The sequence below is a fragment of the Polypterus senegalus genome, chromosome 11 (genome assembly GCF_016835505.1).
Source record: "Polypterus senegalus isolate Bchr_013 chromosome 11, ASM1683550v1, whole genome shotgun sequence".
Lineage (NCBI taxonomy): Eukaryota > Metazoa > Chordata > Cladistia > Polypteriformes > Polypteridae > Polypterus > Polypterus senegalus.
Genome location: NC_053164.1, coordinates 100,187,813 through 100,204,157, shown reverse-complemented (window position 1 = coordinate 100,204,157; position 16,345 = coordinate 100,187,813). Strand labels below are relative to the sequence as shown.

Below are 16,345 nucleotides of genomic sequence, written 5' to 3'. Positions count from 1 at the left end.
GCATTAGCAGTAAATAGTTGTTTGGTCCACATTCGACCTTTTAAAACCAAAATCTCCAGACAACAAACGTGGCTTCTTTTTTTGGCAAAAGTTCTTCTGTGTCATCATGTTCAACTTTATCATCTGCTACAGCTTCAGTTTTCGAAATGTTCTTTGTCCATTTTCACTGCTCAATACCTCCACTAACACATGTACTCCGTTGCATGCGTGTTTAGCAGTGTAGCAGTGAAAAAGGTCCCCTCTTAAACAGTTTCCCGCTGCGCCACGTTCCAAACGTTGTTTAGTCTATTTAAACCAGTATTGCGGTATGAGAAAAATTCATAACAAAAATAAAAAACGGTTTTCGGTATGAACCAGTATACCTCCCAGCACTAATATGGAGTATGATATATAGAGTATGATACAGCTGTAAATCAGGCTAGGACATGCCATGCACAAAAATGAGTGATCACACAAAAGAAGACCAATGAAAAAGGCCACCAAGAGGCCTCTGATAACTTTGAAGGAGTTACAAGCTACATACAATAAGGTAAGTGAGACTGTGCATTCAACAGCTGTTGGCTAAGTGTTTCACCAATTGCAGCTTTATGGAAGAGTGGCAAACAGAAAGCTGCTATTAAAAAATTGTTGTACATAATGGCTTAAATGACATAATTGGCTAGAGTTTGCAAGAAGGTACACAGGAGACCTTGAAGTCAGCTGGAAGAAGGTTCTATGGTTTGATAAAAACGAAAGTGAGCTTTCTGGACACCAGACTAAATACTTTGTTTTGCACAAGCCAAACATTGCACATTATCAGAAACTCACTATCCTCACCATGAACTATGGTGGTGGCAGCATAATGCTTGTGGGAATACTTCTCTGCAACAGGCTCGGGAAGGCTTGTGAGGGTAGAGAGTAGTGAAATACAAGGAAATCCTAGAGAAAAACCTGATGTAAAAAACCTGCTACTTGGGAGATTTGTTTTCCAGCAATTTAACGTCAACCATAAAGCCAATGCTGAATAGAAATAGCTAACAAAATGCTAAACTTGAAGATCAAGTGAATACTTAAGTGATCAATTATTTTGTGTTTTATATTTGTAAAGATTAATTTTCACCTTGACATTAATAAATCTTCATTTTATAAAAAACTAGCAAAATACCAACGCTTCGCTGTGGCGAAGTACTGCCTTAAAATATTTAATAAGAAGGAAATTAAACCTTTTTAAACTGAGGGAAAATATACCAATAATTATTTGTTAAGCATCTCTTTGTATACCACATTGTCATTTCGGCCCTCCGGTTGTAATATGACCAAGCTGTGCACTGAGCTTACTCTTGAGCATGCAACGTACAGTTAGCCATGTGAAAAGTAATCTTGTTTCAAATCTCACAGCTTGGATTGCTGCTGTCATAATCGGTTTGAGTTTCATGGTTTGTTTCAATTACGACAGTATTTGCAGTACTTGTGTTGAAGTAACATTCGGCATCTGTCAAGCGTTGTAAGCATACAATCGGTTTCATCGATAACTTCACATCCAGCTTTTGAGAATTTAAACATTCATAAACATCAGATTCCACTACTGAAATCGTCACCTGTATATCTAAGATGTTTAAGAGGCATTAGCGGTTGTACAAAGGTGTAAAATATTTGGCTATTTCGGTACACTTGAAAGTGACAACCGAACAATTCAGCGGCAACCATCAACTCACATGCAGAACCATAGGTGAAGGGCTTAAGCATTCCACTCTTATAGTGCTCCTGTGTAGTATAATTATCTCCTGTCACTATACCATCATTATACCATCAATTATACCATCATTAGTCCACACCTTGTCCCAGTCATTCAATGCATAAGACACAATGTTCCTCCGGATATCAAGAGTGAGCCTGATATGGCCGTGCAATATGTAACAAAGAGAATGGAAAAGGCAGGTGCCATCTCCGGGCATGGAAACCACTCGGTAGTGACAGTTCTTTGATCGATGGTGATCACCTCGAAAGACATGTTAATGGGGGTACTGTTAGAATGATAAAGGAAATGGGTACCTGAACAATGTAAAGGAATTCTAAAATACCTACATAATAACTATAATCGTAATAAACAAACAATAAAACAGCGGAGAAGCTGTGGATTAAATAAAAAGGCTGTAGTTATCAGCAGCTAGACGTGAATCCCGTGGCGAAGCAAGGAAGGGAATGTAGAGGCCGGAGTGACGGACGGCCTTATATAGGCAGGCAGCCAACAACGTGGGAGGCGTTGGGATGGGGGACCCAATGCCGCCTCACATGGTGACCGAGCTGCAGGCTATGGACGTATATATGTACGTAAGTAGGATTCAGTTAGCGTTGGGAACCCACATACCAAATTTTTTGAAGATGGGCCCATAAGTAACAAAGACCATTAAAAAGTTCAATATGGCGGTCGATAGTTGTGTCATACCACCGAAATAAGTACGTACATTGGTTTCGGTTAGCGCAGGGAAGCCGCTTACCAAATTGCATGAATATGGGGTCATAAATAAGAAAGTTCATCATGGCGGTTGTTGTCGACCGTTATGACCGTAAAGCATAGAATTTAGAAATGAAGCCTGCTTAACTTTTGTAAGTAAAATGTAAGGAATGAGCCTGCTAAATTTCAGCTTTCTACCTACATGGGAAGTTGGAAAATTAGTGACGTTGGAAAGTTCAATATGGCGGCACCCAAATAAGTATGAACATTGGTTTTGGTTAGCGCAGGGAAGCCGCCTACCACATTTCGTGAAGATGGGGCCATAAATAAGAAAGTTCAACATGGCAAACGTTGTCGACCGTTATGACCGTTACGAGTAGAATTTCTAAATGAAACCTGCTTAACTTTTGTAAGTAAGCTATAAGGAATGAGCCTGCCAAATTTCAGCTTTCTACCTACACGGGAAGTTGGAGAATTAGTGATGAGTGAGTCAGTCAGTCAGTCAGTGAGGGCTTTGCCTTTTATTAGTATAGACTAGCAAAATACCCGCACTTCGAAGCGGTTAAATACTGTCTGAATATTTTTATTAATAAAAAAGTAAACATTTTTAGACTGAACGAAAATATGTAAAAAATTAATTGTTAAGGATCTCTCTGTATACCACGTTGTCAGTTCGGCCCTCTGGTTGTAATATGACTAAGCTGTGTGCTGAGCTCACTCTTGAGCGTGCAACATACAGTTGGCCATGTGAAAAGCAATTCCGCTTCAAATTAATGCCAAACTTTTGTAGTGTTTGTCCCTGAGACTTATTAATTGTCATTGCGAAGCAGAGCCTTACTGGAAATTGAACGCGTTTGAATTGAAATGGGAGGTTAGATGGTATAACGGGGATGCGAGGAATAAAAACTGTGTCACCTGAGGCACTGCCAGTAAATATAGTTGGTTCAATTAGGTTGTTTTGTAGAGATGTGACCTGAAGTCTTGGGCCGTTACAAAGTTTCGGTGGTTGTAAGTTTCTGCTTCCTTGGCGAAGGTCGTAAACGAAAGAAGACACCGCAGTGAACACAGAAGAGAACCCGTGGATTAAACAAAACTTACACAATAACTGTAACAATCGTAACAAATGAACAATAAAATAGAAGAGAACCCGTGAATTAAATAAAAAGGTTGCTTCGTTGGTGAAGCAAGGAAAAAGCACTTTCTTATATGTCGTTCGTTTTTAAAACAGTGCAGAAGCTGTGAGAAAGCTGCTTCCTTGGTGAAGCTCGTAAACGAAAGAAGACACCGTAGTGAACACAGAAGAGAACCGTGGATTAAATAAAACCTACACAATAACTATAAAAATCGTAATAAATGAACAATGAAACAGCGGAGAACCCGTGGATTAGAAAAAAGGCTGCTTCGTTGGCGAAGCATGGAAAAAGGACTTTCTTTTATATCGTTCGTTTATAAAACAGTGCAGAAGCTCTGAGAAAGCTGCTTCCTTCGCAAAGTAAGGAAACGACTGAAGAGACGGCGGGGACGCGGTAAGTGTTCGGCAAGGCAGCTGAAGCACTGCATTATGGGATCTGTAGTTTATTGTGTTACCAGCGCTTCATATCCCCGGGCCATTAATAACAATAATACAGTATATAAAATGATCTCGCGGGCGGATATAATTACGCGCGTCAGTTCCGTGAGCGCTTCGGTGTACATGCATCGAAGTTTCCCAGCTGTGCTGGTGCCATGTCGTGCTATGTCCATGGCTGTATCTAATGTTACGAAGTCCGGCACTTAAAACTTTCTCGCAGTTTCGCTGATTTTGTTCCAAACACCACCCTGACCATCTCATTTTCCTCTGCATAAGGACAGTCCTTCACCCGTGAATATTTACCCGTGGCAGTTTGCTATTGGATTGCCGCTGACGGACGGCCTTATATGGGTAGGCACTAAATTACAAACGCCAGCGACAGCCTGTCTATGAACTTAATTTAAAGTTTAGGTTTACATCGTGCTTTGTTTCCGAAGTAGCAGAACTCATGAATATGGTTGTATATGTCACTCGCTCGCTTCTTATTGTTTCGCTGCCTTCTCAATTATATAATGCATGTTTTCTTCAGCGCTTTTGGGCCTCTTCCTGGTTTTCTACGTACTGCGTGATTACGTGGAAGGCGTGATGATGTCACGAAACTCCGCCCCACGGGTTTCAAGCTCATCTCCATTACAGTAAATGGAGAAAAACAGCTTCCAGTTATGACCATTACTCGTAGAATTTCGAAATGAAACCTGCCCAACTTTTGTAAGGAAGCTGTAAGGAATAACCCTACCAAATTTCAGCCTTCTACCTACACGGGAAGTTGGAGAATTAGTGATGAGTCAGTCAGTCAGTGAGTGAGTCAGTGAGGGCTTTGCCGTTTATTAGTATAGATTATCATTGCCTGTTTGCTAACAAGCCAGACATTTATGGTCTCATCCTGGCTTGTAGGATATTTTGATATATTTCTGTGACTTTAAAAACCCCACTTTGGGCTGGCTGACTTGGACGAACCTTGTCTGGTCTGCCTACTTAGTTTTGGATCGCACACTCTCTTTGTCATGTTAGGAAGAACTGCAGGAGGTATTCTTTGTCCAGCAAAAAGATGGGACCATCTATTAATGTTATTTATGTAATTGTAATTCCCATAAAAAACAGTATCCATTTCCTGTAATTTCTTCATTAGTAAGTCAAGCCTCAGATTCCACTATTTTCCCCAAACTAGATTTTTGTACCGCCTAAAAATTTACCTCATTTAACACATCCACCAAGAGACTATGAGTGCTGCTTAATGCCCTATGGGCTAGCCAGCAATTATGCAAAATTTTGTTAAGATTTTCCGTGAATCAATATTTTAGTATATATAAATGACAGTTGAATTTCAAATTTTGCACATAAAACAAATAATAGAGGTGCACCAGCAAGTTGGAGCTACTGTAATAATGTTTTTGTAAAACTTGAGAAATTAAGTTTCACAAATCCTTAGTGTTCTGTTTAGGATTTAAGTCTCACAGGAAAGACATCATTATTAAAGTAAAGGTTTCAGTCATTTCTGAAAGGAAATCCTAAAGGGTCTAAAAAAGGTCCAAGGTTTTGTGGGGTTTGACAGGTTTTACTGCCAATTCATAAAATGTTTTATCTCTATGATTTTATACATAATTTCCCTAATAAAAAATACATACATTACAATATATAATAGTGCATTTTCTTGGATTCTAAAAGCTCAACAATCATTTGAATATGTCACAAAACTGTTTATTATACAGTATGTCAGTTCTGATTTTATGTCACCTAGACTTATCTTTGCAGTCTGAGACTGATATTTATGCCTCAGGTGTGGAAGTAGGGGTTATGCTATCCCAAAGTCTCCTGACACTGTAGAGTCATTCAAGTGCCTTTTAAAAAAAAAATAACCCTAATGAATAAAAGTATGATAATTATTAGCTATAAACTGGTGTTGTAGGAATGGATTATTGGCTTGACAGTAGCCAGTTTCCCTTTACTGTATATAGATAACATGACTTTACTTTATCGTAAGATAGCTAAAAGACTAAATTTAAGACTTAACAGAAGGACTCCGGTGAATCCTAACAACCAGCAGAAAAAATATTAACAGCAACAATCATAATAGATTAAAATGAATTAGATATTAGGATCTTTGACTTCTTAGAGTTTCATGAAATCCCAAACAATGTTCCTAATGGGAAACTTTATATACCACCCCACTTAAGCCTACAAAGCCTTAAATAACCTTGCACCAAACTACATCAGTGACCTTCTCCATCACTATGTGCCTGCCCGCCCACTAAGGTCCTCTGATTCTGGCAATCTTGTTGTGCCCCACACTAATCTACACTCCATGGGTGACAGGGCCTTCAGCTGTATAGCGCCCAGACTCTGAAATGACCTACCAAAATTAATTAGATCAGCTGACTCCATGAATTCTTTTAAAAGACAACTCAAAACTCATCTGTTCAGGAAGGCTTTTAGCTCTACTTGACTTCATTACCCTTCTCTCAGTTTACCCCTCTGTCAAGATGCTCATATAACCTGTATGTGTATGCTAGGCCATCAATTATGTTGTCTGTTAGGCTTTTCTCTGAATTTACTGTCTTAATCTTCTTTATTTATTTATTTGGTTTGTACAATGCTATATACTATATACCCAGCCGTTCTTTCTTATATTCTGTAAGTGCCTTGAGCGTGGGAAAGATGCTATATAAATAAAATGTATTATTATTATTATTATTGTTAAGGGAACAAGTTTTGTAATGGGTGCACTTGTCTAAGATATTCAACCATCTATGTATCACACTGATCTCAGAACGAATTGAGCATTACTTTTAGTTGGAAAATATCAGGATTTGTTTTGACAAAGATTAATCATCCTGTACCAGCTTCTTTGAGACCAGAAGTACAAAGATATTCTGTAACTCCAAAATAAGCACTTAACCCTGAAATTCTGATGGCACATTTATCTCAAAAATCAATTTGTCTGTCTTATTATTCTGCTTTGAACTAATAATCTGATTTAATTCTGCAGCAATGGTCGCTTGGGTTGTAATGAGAAACCATAGGTATTTGGAAAGTCACACAATTTTTATAATTTTGGCTCTGCATGTCACCACACTGGATTTGAAATGAAGAAATCATTACATGATTGAAGTGTAGGCTTTCAGGATTAATTCAAAAGATTTAACAAAAAAATTATATGAGCTGTTTAGGAATGACAGCCATTTTTATACATTCAAAAGTATTTGGATAATTGACTAAACAGTTGTTCCACAGCTGTGAGCAAGTCTGGAGTTGATTCCAAGTGTGAAATTTGCATTTGGAAGCTATCTTTGTGAATTGTCAATATGGTTTTCAAAGAGCTACCCATGCAAGATAAAAACAGGTCATTATTAGACAGAGAAAACAAAACAAATCCATCAGAAAGACAGCAGAAACACTAGGAGTGGTCAAATCAAGCATCTGGTATATTCTTAAAGAGAAAGAATGCAATGGTGAGCTCAGCAACACCAGACAACCTGGACTACCATGGAAGACAACTGTGCTGGATGATCACAGAATTCTTTCCTTGGTGAACAAAAACCAATTCATAACATTTATCCAAACCAAGAAATCCCTGCCAGAGGTAGGCCTGGCATTACCAAAGTCTACAATCAAGAGAAGACTTCATGGGGGGCTTACCACAGGTTGCAAATTACTGGCAAGCCTCAAGCACAGAAAGGACAGATTAGACTTTGTCAGAAAACATTTCTAAAAAGCCAGTCTAGTTCTGAAACAGTTTGGACTGTGGACAAATGAAGCTAAAATCAATATGTGTCAGAATGATGGATAGAGAAAAGCATGGAGAAGAGAAGAAATGGTTCATGATCTGTAGCATACCACATCATGTGTGAAACGTAGTAGAGGCAATGTTATAGCAGGGGCATGTGTGATTGCCAACGAAAGTCGGTCACTAATGTTTATCGATTATATGTCTGCTAACAGAACTTGCAGGATGAATTCAGAAGTGTATAGGGCTATACTGTCGGCTCAGACTCAAAGAAATGCTGCAAAACTGAAATGATGACGCTTCATAGTACAGATGGACAATGAGCCAAAACATACTACATAAGTAAATTAACTGCTTTTCAAGGAAAAAAGTAGAATATTCTTCAACAGCAAAGTCAATCAACTGACCTCAACCCAATTGGACATGCATTTCACTTGCTGAAGTCTAAACTGAAGGCAGAAAGTCCAACGATCAAGCAGTACCTAAAGACAGCTGCAATAAAGGCCTGGCAAAGCATCAGTAGGGTGGAAACAGAGGTACTTGGAGAAGGCAATTGGTTACAGACTTCGGGCAGTTATTGACTGAAAAGGATTTTCAACCAATGACTGAAAATGATCATTACATTTATGATTATGTTAGTTTATCCAAATACTTTTTGAACCCCTGAAAACAGGGGGACCATGCATAAAAATGTCTGTCATTTATAAATGCAATGTTTTTGTTAAACCCTCTGAATTAATGCTGAAAGCTCAAACTTCAGTCATGTAATGCTTTCCTTATTTCAAATCCATTGTTGTGGTGTACAGGGCCAAATTTTGAAAATACTTATGGACCTAACTGTATCTGCTTACTGACTGAACTACAGTATGTATCAAAACTATGCACTTAATTTTAACTATAAAAAAGTCTTTTAGATGATTGACTTGTGTACCAGGGTTGTCCCATTGTCAATAACAGAAATTAAAAATGTAAGCATCTAGGATGCACGTTAGAAACGTACTACACATTCAGCAATTTATACAGCATGGGGCACAGTGGCTTGCACTATTGTGTCACAGTCTTCTGAGTGGGGTTGGCATATTCTCCTGGTATGGGTTTTCAAAAGTATTGTACTCTGGTTTTCTCCTAAGTCTGTGAACATACTGTGCATGGACTGGCACCCCGAAAAGGCTGGTTCCTGCCATGCACTCAATATTGTCATACTCCCATGGCCCTCTAAGGAGATAAACAAGGTCAGAATATGGACAGATGAAAGATATGTACAGTATAATACTGAGAAACAAAAAAGGTCTAATAGGTCTGTAGGAAAATAAAGTCATCTTAAAGTAAAAGATCAAAGAGAACAAATAAAATAAGCAACACAATACTGTCCATTTATATACTACAATAAAAATTCCTAAAAAATAATGTTAATGAATCTATCACTATTTTGAATATTTGTCTGTGCATCTTTTCAGCCCTGTGAATTCATTCCCCTGCAACCAAGTAAACTAAAGCTATTTAAATGATTGTCTAAATAAGTAAGCTTACTTTATTTTGATTATTTGATGATGCCACCGAGTGGTAATATTTTGCATATTATTCAGACATGCAAAAGATTTTAACTGTACTCTGTATATTTGACAAAAGTACTACCACCACCATTATGACTACTGCTGCTACTACTACTTCTACTATTACTACAACTTTGCACATTAGGGAAACTAATTTAGACCTATACTCTTGTTCAATAAATGATCAAGCTTATAATGGTTGAAAGAGAACATTGATTTTCAAGTTTTGGTATATATAAAAATTGTATTTCGATTTAACTTACATCTGAGCTTTGACTGTGCCACTCCAGAGCATTGCTTTCATTCTTTTAAAACTATCATAGTGCTGCTTTGGTTTTATGTTGAAGCTTATTGTGTTCTATACTGTATAACTTGGACACATCAATCTATAACAAAGGGCTAATTACAGATACATATTTAAAAAGATCTGGAAGGAAATTATATTTTACAAAGTAAAAATTAGCAGGGTAAAAACTAAAAAAGTACAAAAGGAGTAGACACAACAATAAACCATGATCGTATTAATTTCAATTGCTTCTACATATTCCATGAGGCCAAGAACATAAATGTTCATAGTTATAGCTAATTTTTATTCACTTTCTATTTTTTTTACTGCAGCCCTCAGCGCATACAACAGTGTGAAAATCATGATAAGCTGGTGGTAATTATTATTCTTATGTACAATGCCATGATTAGTCTGGGGTTAGCACGGCTCTCTCATGGCTTCATGAAATTAGGTTTGAAATATTGTCTGATCACTGATTGTCAAGACATTGTATACTGTCCCACGTGTTTGTGTGAGTTTGCTTTACACATCCGAAAGGCATGTCTTACGAATATTAGTGACTTTATATTGGCTCAGTGTGTGTGAATCCAGGAATCGTGTCTGTCCAGGAATGGACATTGCCCTGCATCTAGAGCTGCCCAGAATTAAGTTGGACAAATGAATGTTTGGTGTAATTAATAGATAGGTAAAGCCACAGTGACCATTTCAGCTTTAATAAGCAAATGCCTGAAACTTATGAAATATGCCCTCTGTACTACACTAAATTGCAGTTAGGCTATCCTGATGCTTCTTCATGATGTGGATTACTAAGCGTACCATGGTTTTCAGTGCACTGAAAGGTTTATTATCCCCTTTCTTTGGTTGTTGCTTCTCGTCAGCTTTACTTAGGGCAATAAGATTCACAATCATGGAGCATTACATGCCACCTTATGTTTCAAAGGAAGATGTTTTGGTTGTGAATTCATCTTCGCCAAAGTGGCTAGGCCTCTGCTGGAGCTGTTCACAGATTTCTTGTGTGCAAAATGGTTGTTGGCTGATGTTATGAACATTTACCTCATCAATGCAGAGGACTCCTCCACTATTCTTTGCATGCTGAATAGTGTCACTAATTCCATCTTGTACATAACACAATGCCTGAGACAAGTGAGTTCACCTACCTACTTAACAAATTCCCCTAGCTATGTAAACCCACTTTTTCCACAGTGGAAACCAAGCATGGGATTGAACATTATATCTCCACTACTGGTTCACGAGTACATGCTCGCTTTCTTGCCTCCCAAAAGATACAATAGCTATTGCAAAGGCTGAGTTCATAGACATGGAAAGGCTCAGAATTGTGGCTGATAGAACAGCCCATGGGCATCAGCCCTCCATATAGTTCCCAAAGCAGGTGAAGGTTTCCAGCCATATTATGACTACTGTTGTTTGAACGGCAAAACGGCCCCTGACCACTACACAGTCTTAGCATAGTTCTCCAGAAAAGTTGTTTTTTTCAAAGGTAGACCTTATGCAAGGTTATGACCAAGTACCTGTACATTCCGATTACATTGCCAAAACGGCAGTCATCACCTACTTCATGTGGAATTCCTGTGCACACCATTCAGCTTTAATAATGACACACAGATATTTCAAAGGTTGTTGGACTCATGTCACTCATCTTTGGGCCTTGTTTGAATGCATTATCCTGTATGGGCTGATTATCAATCCAGCAAAGTGTCTGTTTGGAGTGCCTGTTATAAATTTCCTGGGACATTGTATTATCAAAGAGTGTGCAATTCCTTCGCTTTCCAAAGTTTCTGTAGTCACTTACTTCCAATGGCACTGCATCATAGCGCCCTTCAGGTATTCTTGGGCATAGTAAATTTATACCATTGCTTCATTCCTCAAGCAGCCATTATAATGCAACCTTTATATGAGGCACTGTGGAATCGTACTCTGAAACACCCTGTTATATGGTCCCATGAAGTGTTCATGGAATCCAAACGTACCTTAGTAAAGGCAACAATGCTTGCAAACCTGCTAACCAATGGTCCATTTGCCCTTACAAATGACGCTTGTAATTATGCAGTTGGAGTGGTGTTTGAATAGTGGGTTGATGAAGCCTGGTAGCCATTGGCATTTTTTTCAGCAGATGGTGACAACCCAACAAGCACAATACAGCACCTTTGACCATGAACTACTGAGTTAGTGCCTGGACACCTGGTATTTCTGTTTCTTGTTTGAAAATCAGTCATTTACAGCATTTGTTGAACATAAACCCCTTGTTCTCACCTTGTCCAAGGTAACAGATCCAGCAGCAGCTATGCCTAGCCTATATCTCAGAGTTCACAATGGACATCAGACACATCAAGGGTAGAACAATGTGGCAGCTGACTGCATCTCCAAGCCCATGTTGGAATATTGACTACTCCCTGTTGACTGCTGACCCAGTTGCAGATCCAAAAATCTAAGCCCTCAGATCAGAGAAAACCATCCTGCAGTTGTCCGACATAAAGTTGGATGTCAGTGGTGTTAAGTGCAATGCTGCGACACAGGCATATGTTATCCACGTCCAAATATCCCAGGCAACTGGAGACAGTGCATCTTTGATACCAGGTATAGCCTCACATAACCAAGGCAGCAAGTGTCCCATCATTTAGTAGCAAACAAGTTTGTGTGGCAGTGCCTCCAAAAATATGTTTGGTGTTAGACTAACAGCTTGTGTAGTGTGCCAGAAACCTAAAATACACCACCACATTAAAGCCTTACTAACCCCATTTCTTCTTTCTGCTCACCTTTTGGCCACATTAACATGGCCCTGGTAGGCCACACCTCATCAATCTCATGGTTTATACACCTGCTCACTATTGTGGATAGTGCTACCAGGTGTCCATAATCTGTTCCTTTAATCTCCAAGACAATAGCAGACATGGCAAGGGCTTTTTCTGACATCTGGGTTACACAGTTTGGCACACCATCCTACATCACTTCTGACCAGTGTCTACAGTTTGCAGTTATGGGATGCAGTGGCATAGGACATTGGGGTAGCACTGCACCATATCACTTCCTACCACCCTTAAGCCAAAAGCCTTTACTATCGATTTCACAAGTCACTAATCATACCTGAAGGCTTCATTTATTGATGACAACTGAGTCGACTGTCTGCCATGGGTACTATTAGAGCTAAAGACACCTCCCATTGAAGATCTTCAAGTCTCATCTGCTGAACTGGTGTATGGTGAACCACTCTGCATAACTGGAGATGTAATCTCTCAGAGTTCTTCCCCCTGTACCGCATCCCAACAGAGCTCTCCTTCATTGGACACAACAGCTACATTCAAGCTGAAGTCTGCCACCCACCACAGCTCACCTCACACCAGGTTTCCACACCACTTGCAGTCAGCATGTACACACTGAGCCCTGCTGAAAGCATCTTATGATGGTCCATTTCAAGTCCTGCAGCCGGGGGACAAGACGTTCATGCTTAACATGGATGGAAACCCGCTAACATTGATCTGACACAAGGTTTCGCCTCTGATTAACCAAATGGAGATCTGTCCCCTGCCACCTTAGGCACACCTGTTCCTGTTAAGGGTATGGATTTAAGTGCTCCATCTCTGGTCACATACCTGCCTACACATACTCAAGACTGGGTGCACAGTGCATACCCAGGCAAAGTTAACAATGTTTGTGCTTGTGAATTCTGAGGGAGGCCTGAGTAGCAACAGGAGGCACCACACCACTTTAAGAGCACAACTCACACATTGAACAAGCTGTATCACTAACAGTATCCGTTTTCATTATTTTACCCTCCATTATATAGACCTAACATCAACACTGCAGCTTTGAGTAAAAAGCTTCAGAATAGCTTTCAGTACCAGAAGCAATGTACAAGAACACTTGATTTACACCACCTTCCAATCAATCATCCCCCATCTCCCTTTCCCAGTTTAGCTCTCTCATCTGTCGTCAACCTTCCAAATTCCCAAATCCGGGGACTGTTTTGGGGATGGGGGGGAGGGTTTGGTGGGGTTTTGCTGCGGTTGTAGATTTTTTTTGGGGGGGTGGGGTGTAATAAACAAATAAAGTTAATACAGAGGTTATAGAAAGGAATGGCGAATATGCATTCCAAATTTGACACCCAGCATAATTTTATTTTCTCTGGTCTACCATGATTTGTAAGATAGTTTGCTAGACTAATGCAGTAGTATACAGTATATCACAAAGAACACAGATTAATTTTACAATTATTAATAATAAAACACACATATCTAACCTTTCACTTTAATATTCATTAAATGAATTAATTGCAGAAAGCCATTGTTTCAATCATGGCTGACAATGTTTGGTTACTTTCACCATTCCTTAAAAAATAAATACTGTACTGGAATAGGTAGATTTGTCCTGAAAGTAATCAAATTTGTAAATCAACGCAAAGAACCTCTCTGCCGGGAAGAAGGCTCAGCCTTAATGTTGACAAGCAAACATTTATGAGTTATTTTCCTGCATTCATTTTTATTTTTTTATTTTAAGTCACATGTAACGTCTAAGTTATTCTCCTTCTTGTCATATAAATTAATATTATGCTGCATTATTTTTGTAGATTAAAAGTTTGAGAATTTAGGCCTTCTAATTTTATTTCCTATCAAACCACAGTACTATTCTTACATTAACAAATACTTTATTGAAAAGCATTTGGCATACAAAAATAAAATAAAACACACAGAAACAGTCTGGTCTCTTGAAATATTTCAGTTTCTGGAGGTGATACACAAGGAAAAAAGCATGATAACCCCAGAGCTAATCTGTCTGAACCTTGCCTAAGCCTACCTAGGGTTTAGTCTGTGTATGTTTATGATTCAAATTAATGACTTGTTCTTCTTAAGATCACACCCTGCAGTCTTGTAGCTTTCGCTTGGGCTTTCTCTTGTTATTTACTTCCTGTATTATGGTGACCAAAGCTTCACATATTAATCCAGATGTGGTGCCATACCATAGCTTCTCTAGTGCTAAACTCTGCGTTTTGTTAGACGTTTTAATGGGTGCTGCCCGTTAAAAAAAAACTTTATGGACAGGTCAATGGGGCTCCAAAGTGCTTTGTGCTCTTTCTAATAATCTGGTATGGTGTGGTACTGACTGTATGGGTGACCTTCAACAGACGACTTCCTAATTACAACACATTATAACAAATTAATGCGTTAAATGGTGTACTTAAATATATTAATTTTTAAAAGAAGCATTAGTTTCCTATTCTGTACAATAAACTTCAGATATACCCCTAGACGTTATTTGAGGAGGCTGCATACCGCGGCCTCAGTTGTCACACGTTACCAAAGCGTTTTGGGTTCGAAATCGCAAATCACATTGACATTTAAAAACGATTATAAAGAAACCGCAACATTTCAGCACACGCCTTGTCTGAAAAGTCTATCCCTGTGTCGCAATTTTTCGCCCATTTCAGTCTTTAAAAAGTAATACTAAGCATCGAAACCCAGCATACGCCCATTAAAAGTGGAGAAACGACGTTAAGTAAATTAATTCAACATTAAAGATGACCAAATAACATTAAACTGTCAAAACTCACCCAAGTGACTAGGGCGCTGGAGATGAAATCGTCGAGCACCTCAGCAAAGTACTCGCCCATTTTGTTTAATTTCCTTTTCCTTGTTTTAAGTCCTTTTAGAGTCACACAACCATCGTCTGCACTGATGTACGATTTTTAAAATGTAAATGTTTGCCTGGAGAAGCGCGCTTCCTTTAAAAGCCCCGTTAGTGGCGGGCACCTGCCACAGTGTGTGCTTGCTGACACAGCGCACCGCCTCTCACGTTGCCTTTCTGTTATTTCCCCACTAAATCAGTCAGAATGCGACCCGCCCTCTGAAATAAAGGAAAGGTTCCGCAATTCATAAAAGGCAATAGAAGAAGAAACGGAAAAGCAGGTAGGTTACAAAACAAAAGCAAACTGCATTAACAGAACTGCCGAGAAGCGCCTCCGCGTCTCGCGCATGCTGAAGAGATTAAAGTTCGCTTTGGTTTGCTCGAATGAAACTAACGGATTGGAACGAACGAGATATGATTCTTTCTCCTTTAACTTTCTTGTATTCTTATGCAAGTTATCATTGCAATATCTTAACTGATCTGCATCGATTTCTTTGAAGCTGCGAAAGTGACTTTGTTGTGTATTACGTGTTGTTATGTACTTCTAAAATTTTTATTTTTATACTTTATTGAGGATTTGTTCTGTTCTGTGTATTGTACTGTATTGTATTGAACCCCTTCTTTTTGACACCCACTGCACGTCCAACTTACCAGGAAAGGGGTCTGTCTTTGAACTGCCTTTCCCAAGGTTTCTTCCATTTTTTTCCCTACAAGGGTTTTTTTTTTTAGGATTTTTTTCTTGTCTTCTTCAAGGCTGGGGGGCTGTCAAGAGGCAGGGCCAGTTAAAGTCCATTGCGGCACTTCTTGTGTGATTTTGGGCTATACAAAAAATAAATTGTATTGTATTGTATTAGAGCGTTGAATTGGCATGATGAAGTTTTCGGTTCGAGTGGTTTTTACTGAAACTACATCAACTGTTCAGTGTGAATGGGAGTGCTATGAACGGCAGAAGTTACGTTGTGCACTTAGAGTCTGTTATCTAAAACTGGCATGCTCCTGGATATGATTTTTCCTCTGTAAAAATCGATACTAACTCTTGTTGCACTTTTATTTTAAAGTAACAGGACAGAAATTGTTTGCAGCAAATATGTGGCTGAACATATTTCCTTATATATACATAACAATCTCACACTCGGTTCAC

The 16,345-nt window shown here is 38.9% G+C and overlaps 1 protein-coding gene across 1 annotated transcript in view; it reads right to left on the bottom strand.

The window, feature by feature from the left end:
- LOC120539368 (protein Daple-like) overlaps positions 1-15,356 on the bottom strand; it is a 192,679-nt gene extending 177,323 nt beyond the window's left edge. Inside the window, exon 1 of the mRNA XM_039769369.1 lies at positions 15,131-15,356. Coding sequence (XP_039625303.1) covers positions 15,131-15,190 — 60 coding nt within the window. The 5' untranslated portion in view covers positions 15,191-15,356. The remainder of the gene's footprint in view (positions 1-15,130) is intronic.
- Positions 15,357-16,345: the final 989 nt, after the last annotated feature.